Source organism: Cryptomeria japonica, chromosome 3 (assembly GCF_030272615.1).
Source record: "Cryptomeria japonica chromosome 3, Sugi_1.0, whole genome shotgun sequence".
NCBI classification, from domain to species: domain Eukaryota; kingdom Viridiplantae; phylum Streptophyta; class Pinopsida; order Cupressales; family Cupressaceae; genus Cryptomeria; species Cryptomeria japonica.
The window spans coordinates 75,264,284-75,272,206 of NC_081407.1; the positions used below are offsets into that span (position 1 = coordinate 75,264,284).

The 7,923-nt window shown below is 37.5% G+C and overlaps 1 protein-coding gene across 1 annotated transcript; it reads right to left on the reverse strand.

The window, feature by feature from the left end:
* Window positions 1–2,098: 2,098 nt before the first annotated feature.
* On the reverse strand, window positions 2,099–7,553 carry LOC131032323 (protein NRT1/ PTR FAMILY 6.4). The gene is made up of 6 exons (XM_057963270.2): window positions 7,014–7,553; window positions 6,587–6,698; window positions 5,886–6,103; window positions 4,266–4,828; window positions 3,470–3,876; window positions 2,099–3,272 (listed from the first exon to the last, which is right to left on the reverse strand). The coding sequence occupies exons 1-6, from the start codon at window positions 7,014–7,016 to the stop codon at window positions 2,758–2,760; spliced, it is 1,818 nt and encodes a 605-aa protein (XP_057819253.1). The 5' UTR covers window positions 7,017–7,553; the 3' UTR covers window positions 2,099–2,757.
* Between the last annotated feature and the right edge of the window lie 370 nt (window positions 7,554–7,923).

Sequence of the window (7,923 nt, forward strand, 5' to 3'; positions counted from 1 at the left end):
GAAGATGCTCCAAGACCCTGAGATTCCATTGCAACCACCTCGGAAAAACTCCTATGTTGCTCAAATTTCTTCACAACCGTATAATCTTGTTGAGAAGCACCTTTCAACCATGTAGTCATCATTGCTTTTTTCTCAAATCCACATTGTGTAGCTGCATGACCTATTTTAAAACATCTTCTACAATGGAAGGGAATCCCTTCATAGTCCAAAGATTGAACCCAATAACCCTTAGAAGATTTGAGTAAAATCTCAGCAAGCAACCCTTTTGAAACATACATTTCAACCAAAATGCGAGCAAAGGTGGAGTGAAAAATATCAGAGGATTCATTATCTACCATCAAAAAATCTCCAAGGGCATCACTTGCTTCCTCTAAAAGAGGATCAACCCATAAATGAAGGGGGAGATTAGGAAGCCAAACCCAAATCGGGATCTTATTAAATGTTTCGGAAGAAGGGTTGAAATCAGAGTGTCAAGGCTTAATCATCAACAAAAATTTGTCCTCCCAGCTAAAATAATGATCACATAAGATTTTGTTTCTATCCTGAGCATTATCAAACTTAGCATTAAAAAACCCCTTAGCCATGGGGAAAATATGAACTTTACCAATAATAAGAGGCTCCCACTATTCTAAGATCTAGGTGTGTAGCTGAGGGAGGCTAGGCCAAAAACCTCTAAACCGACAAATCACACCATGTAAGGAAAGAACATAAGCATTATGATCAATTTCCTCTTCTGTCTCAGCTTTCAAATTAAGGAAAATGACATTAGCAATAGGAATGAATCCACCATCAAATGGTCATCTCCCTTGTCGTGACCTTGGGGCTAGCAGCGGCATTTGACAACTTTCCTGAAAGTCACATTCCTTGCTGACCACCAGCGACATAGGCACAAGGGTGGGACAAAACGTTCTCCACTTCATGCACAAGGGAGGAGGCACACAAGCTTCCCAACCCAGTGGTAATGCCACCACGATCCACAACAATGGAGGTTGAGGGATGTGAAGCGACATCGACAGTGTTTGAAATCGCCCCATTGGCGGGAAGAGTTGTTGCAGACACTGTGCCTGCTACCTTCTCCTTGTTGGCCTCTATATGACTACTCCTAGTAATGTTGCAAACATGGTGGCAAAGTTATTCAATGTGCATAGACGATTCCATCAATAAATTCTTGTTTCCATTCAAAAAATTTATTGCATGTGTCTCATTCTCATTAATTTGAGGTAGGGGAAATGATAATAAAAACAAAACCATCACATGTGCCATTATGGAGAAAAAATTGAGAGAAATAATGATCTTGCTAAAAATTATTTCAAGATTAGCATTCTAATGGAAAAAATGAAGGTTACTTAGGTCCTTGGTAGATGTAATATACTCGTGTTGGGAGGATGAACAAAAGGCATCTTTCACTCATCAATATCATGGCCATGTGTGCAAAAAACCCCTACTTCCTTGGGGTTATCAATTGTTCAATGCACCACAAAGATGTTGATTTCGATTTCAAATCCTTAGAGATGCTACTAAGGAGGTTGGGCTAATTAATGTATTGCACAATTAGTGACAAATGCAAAATATGTGAAAAGTTGCATGAAAGTTGATTAAGATAACGTACAAGAATCTTTGGTAGACTCATTTTTGGATGCATGGCACAAATAACACACTCAAGGAAATGGGAAAATCTACCTAGATCAAAGAGACAATTTTTATGATGAATATATTGGAAGTTTTGTTCACATTTAGAGGTGGTATGATTATATTTAGGGGAGAAGATCTTAGTTGAGCATCCTAACTTCACATCTCTCAAAATCCTATATGACAATTGCAAATCAATCTCATTTTCCATACTTGTTTGCTTGGCAAGGTCCCTACTTATAACTAAGGTTGCAAGTTCAAATCATCAAGTATGATGTCACATTAGCATGTTTTTTGTTGAAGTGTCAAAAAAGACCCAAAAAAGAATAGACTAATACACGTTATGCTTTATTGGTGTGCCAATATGACATCACATAATTTATTGCGTTTTAATTTAAAGAATAATTTCATTCAATTCAATCATATTACTTACTATCAACACTAAAATCTTTAAAATACAACTAACCCATAAGAGACATGAGGAGAGAGCTTGGAAAATTTCAGAATTAAAATTTTTATACATTAGAAAAATTGGCTGAAAACACAATCCATCTTCGATCATCTTCTAATCAGTTCCCATCACAAATCCAGAAGATACTTCTATTCCTACATCACAACTTCAACTCACCATTCCACAAAATGTGTAAGGGAACGTTGAGAACAATTTGTTGAATTGTCAATCTGAAAATGAGTGCCCAAGACAAGAGTCTAAGAATTACAATGAAAATTTCTGTCATTAAAACGCATGGCCTTATAGATATTTACTGTCTTCAACTTCTGTTTGATCTTACAGAGGCCATGCATACTTCACATGTGCGTCTATGTTTCTGCTTCGACTGCTAGATGATGATTCTTTATTCTGGAAGGATGTAGTCTAATGGTGGTGATAAGCCTCTCATACAGATAGGTTAAAAAATTGAACAGTATTTATATCTATGGCAAACTTAAGAAATCTCTACTTTATGCTCCTATAAAGGGGTCTTATAGATCCTATGACCCTGATGGCTAGCCTGTAGCATGAAAAACCGCTGCTTATCACTGAAGATATTGCAGAAATAGATTTTCTGCAGCTACAATTTCTTCAGAACTTATTTCCAGTGACACAGAAAACTTTGAATCTTCATTGACTCAAACATCCACGTATACTTCAAGCTCTTCAGTTTTTGTTTTCTCTAGATTTGTGTTCAGTTCCTTCATATTGGTGGAGTTCTCATCCTCTTCATTGCTTCCCCATTCCTCTTTGTACTTATACCAGCGGGCAAAAAAGAAGAATATCACAAGGTTGATGACACTCAAAACTGCAAGAAGCCAATAGAAGTAATCTAATCTTCCACTGTTCAGGTTGCTTGGAAGCCAACCCCTGTTCTTCCCATGTTTGGTGACCTTATTGACCATGGTAACCAAGAGGCTGCTCCAGTAGAAGCCCAGAGAAAGTGTGCTTAGAAAAAGGCCTGTGCTCATTGATTTCATAGTCACTGGGGATTCCTTGATGAAGAATTCAAGCTGACCAACATAGGCAAAGGCTTCCCCTGCACCCACCAGGAAAAACTGTGGGACTAGCCAATACACACTGACCGGAACAGTAGCATTTTGATTTTGGCTCAGTCCATGTTCTTTTGCTGTATCCAGGCGTTTCTTCTCCACTAAAGGAAAACAAAGAAACAAATATATTAGATTGATGCCCACAAATGGCCTATAGCTAACTTGGCATAGAGAGAAGAAACCTACAAAGTAACCCCAATGAACTTAAAAAGAATGTTAAAAAATTCACCCGCAACAATTACAGAAAACCTTGTAAGAGTACAACCCACTATTGATCAGTAGTATCAGAGAAAATTACCTAAAGCAGCTGCCAACATGGCAACGATTGATAAAACCAGACCCACAGATATCCTCTGAAGGCTGGTGATTCCATGCACATTTCCTGTCAAGCGCCTCAAGTAGGGAACGATGGCCTTTTCACTTAAAGTTGTGAAGAGCATAATGCTTCCTACCAAAAATATTTGCAAGGAAGCTGCTGGAATCTTGAAGGATCCGATTCTTCTGTCCATGGTATCGGCTTGCTCTACTGAGAATGTTGTCATCTGGGAGTAGACTGTCCAGAACATGATGCAACTAGACCAAATAGGCAGCAGTCTGAGTACCATCTTGACTTCTTCCACCCGAGTTACAGTGGCCAGCTTCCATGGGCTACTTTTAGAACTTTGGACCATGTTTGGATCCAATATGGCGGCCTTGTCTAGGCACCTGAAAAGGTAAAATAAAGCTAAGAGTTAGTGAGAATGCTTTCTTTTAGCTAGCTATAACTTTTTTCTAACTTTGCTAGTAGGAGAAGCTTTGAACACCATTAATCTATGTCCACTTTAAAACGCTATTAGCCTATTTTGGAAAAAAATGCTATTTGACCTGTTTTAGTCATTTCTAGAAATGTATAATGATGGACTTCTTTCATATACCATGTCACTCTTGCGTAATGCTTTCTTTGCGTAGAGAAGCACCTTGTCAAGACATGATTAAAAAACTTAGCCTAGACTAAGTGAATATACTACTATCTATATAGTAATGATATAGACCTGAAATCGAAAACCAATACATAAATCCAAAAGTTCTATTGATTGATGCAAGAATTCACTCACGGGAATTGGTTGGTGTGAAGGATTCTTCTTTTGGTAGGATCTATGGCGTTGCCATATCCATCCTGGTTGAGGAGACTTGGGTCAGGAGGCAAACTCATTCTCCTATTTCTCCATGCTGCAACAAGGACTCGGGCTATTTGTGTAAGAGGGCTTCCTACAGGTTTTCTGAATCTATATAGATATGAGCCTCCAAGTAATAGTGCCACTGCCAAAATCATGCTACCTGCAGGGATTCCATAGCCCCATCCCCTTCCTATATTGTCCTGTATGTACACTAACACTGTGACTGCAAATAAGGAGCCAATGCTGATGCAGAAATAGAATCTGTTGAAGAAATAGATCATTTTTCTCTGCTCCTTGGGATCCTCATTGTCAAACTGGTCTGACCCAAATCCTGAAACGTTGGATTTTACCCCTCCTACACCAAAAGCAGTGATGTAAAGAGAGGCATAGAGAAAGGCCATCATTTTCCCACTCGCTTGAATACAAGACTGGTGGTTATCTGTGCATGCTGGAGGCTGCAAACTTGGCAGTGAGGTCGAAAAGGCCAGTAAACCAACTCCCTGTAAATATCCAATCATACATCAATCGACATAAACGTGTTTCAATTCAAAATAAGCTCACCAAAGCAGAATGATGAAGAACATCAATGAAGTAATCTTAAAATTTGATAGACAAATGATGCTCATACAGAAACAGAGAAAGAAATAATATTAATGTTCACAGCTCACTTAGAATAGACCAGACGAGTATTCAGCTTGTCTCCAATGAGCTTTAGGTAAAAGAAGAATTAAAAGAGTAAAGACAAAATTCACCCACAATAGAGGAAAACGTGCCCAAATAGCTAGCCAAAAGAGTTCAACCTACTGTTAATCATAACACCCTGTAGTAGTATCTAAAATAGACTACCAATTTGAAGCATGTTCTCAAGACAGTCTAAAAATGTCATCCTTAGAGTGGCATGGTGCGTGGTGAACCGATGTAATTGTCCTGGTAAGAAGGATATTACTATGCGATCTATTTATCCTCTTACAACCTAAAACTGTCAAGCCAATAGTGAGTTCGGTAAGTAGGATTGTGAGAATATGTCAATCATGGGTGTATGGGCGATTACTGCTCTCTGCAAAAGGTCGAGTGAAAGAGTGTTGGTTGGGCTTTCAACAAGACTGTTCAAGTGGCATCTCAACATGTGATCTTAGTACAAGAAGCTAAAAAAATGAATCATCTAATCAATGAGAAAAAGCTAAAGCTCGTCCTGTCTGCAGAACATGTCTGCTAAATTCTATGGTAGCTAAATCCATTATAGCGATTTTGGAATACAAGAAAATGAGTCTAGAGAGCATCGTTATTATACAAGTTTTGTGCTAACTTCGTTTTCTCAGAAAGCTATAGCAGATTTTGCCTTGATATTGTAATTTTTCTGGTAAATTTGTCTCATTAAAGGTTCAATTTTAATTGTCTAAAAGTTATTTTAAAGCAATATCCAGAACCATACTATGGTACAACAATAGGTTTAGCAAAACATATTAAGTAACTATCTCACTAATATTAAGTCCAGATTAAGATGAATCTGATGTGCATGAAATACTAATTAATTTTTCATGAAAACTTAAGACTTACCAGAGCTTGAATTGTGCCAAATATTGCAATTGTCTTGAAACGGCCAAGCAGGGAGTCTGCTATAAATCCCCCAAATAAGCACAACAGATACAGAGTTCCCATAAAATTAGTGACAATATTTGCTGCGTCTGCATTTGAAAGATGCAACTTCCCAACCAAGTAAGTAACCAAGTTTGATGCTATGCCTATGACACACATTCTTTCTGAAAGTTCCGCCCCTGAACAATATATCAAAAAGAAAAAATGGTTAGAACTTACATTCTCCTTTGTATAACATTTGTCATGAATTATACCAGCTAAGACCATACAAATCTTGAAAATCTCAATGCTTTGAAATCCACTGTTATGAATGGCTGAACTCATTCTAGCTTTAGCTTTGACCCATCTAACTAAAACTCCTAACTGGAACACATTATCCATAATTTCGAGAGTCTCTTAACAAGCTCAGCCCATATAATTCCTTACTAAAAACACTCAATGTTTATGCAACCATAACGTCCTCTTACTACCTACTAGAACCCATTTAGAATCACCTCAACTATAAGTCTTTCAAGATCCACACCATCCATGAATCTGTATATTAGAAACTCAATTACCATTTGTCTTAACTCTGAACATTTTCACATCCACATTGGCCAATAATTTGTCTACCTGGTCTCAATTATCTACTGTAAAGTGAATCAGCTATGCACCCAAATTACCTAAAATAATGGCAGCTGCAGTCCATCCACCAGTCTTAGACTTGTCTGCTGGATTTCCTTTCTTGTCCAGCACTCCCCCACTGGCAAACTTTGATAAATTTTGTTCTTCTTCCTGCTCAATTCATGAATAATTAATGAGACTTCAAAAAGTGAAAACTAAAACACTTTAAAAGAAAAGAGAAGAAAATCCAACAAAATGAAACAAACAACAAAAGTCATTTACATTGTTTGTAGTTTTAGGATTTGATTGTATAAAAAATAAATTAATCATCAACGTTTCAGATTTTATATCTCCTGTTCTCTCTTGCATTCTGATGATGAATCACGAAATGTGATCCGAATTGATTCAAAAATTTCTCACTCAATAAAATCTAAAAATTACAAACAATATTCAATAGATTATAGAAATCTAATGCATTAACATTACCATTTTAAAGGAGCCCAAAGCTTGGAACACTATTGGAGTCTCGATCCCAAAGAAAACAAATATATATTCGGATGTTCCAGGCTTAAGGAGATAGTAATTATGTACTCTAGACAAACTTGAGGAGATTGAGGAGTCTATCCACCAGGTGGAGACCGCCTCCTTTTAACACTACACAAACAAAAGCACGCTATCCTCGAGATAGAGAAAGCTTCCTAACACAACTCCAACACCAATAAAACTACTTCACCCACAAATTAAGGAAAGCTTCCTAAACAATTCCACCCGCAGATAGCTTTCATCAACTTGATTGATTTCAGGAGGTGAGCTACTCTACCCAAAAGGTGGACAAAATTATTGAACACAATCCAACCAAGAAAGGAAGAATTGCACTATATGGTTACAGTTATATCACAGAAGATATCATTTATATGCTATACTGAATTCAGGACATTAATGGCTGAACTCACAAAGCAGAGAAAGTTTCTCCGCAGAGCCCAAACAAAACTCAAAACTTGTATGAAGTCTTAAAGTAGTTGTTTTAGGCCGTTGTTGGATCTCTTCTTATACCCGTGAGCTATGGACTAAAATATTTGTGTGGTCGTATTCACATTAAACACATTCCAGTATCTCACTCCGAGTGAAACACCCATACAATAATTGATTCGATGGTCCATTAACATCTTGCAGTTTGAAATGGGTCCTACTAGTACTTAGGCAGCTGTTCCACATATTCACTGTGCATATGTGCCCCACATTTGTTCTCCTGTGTTTATGTTCTAAATGATGTGTCAGAGAATACATCTGTTGTAATATTTCCACCATACAATACATGCATTGCATACATCTAGGTGAGGTTTACATCGATTTCTCCTTCGGCCATATCAGGCAATTTTTCTGTGGAAAAAATAAG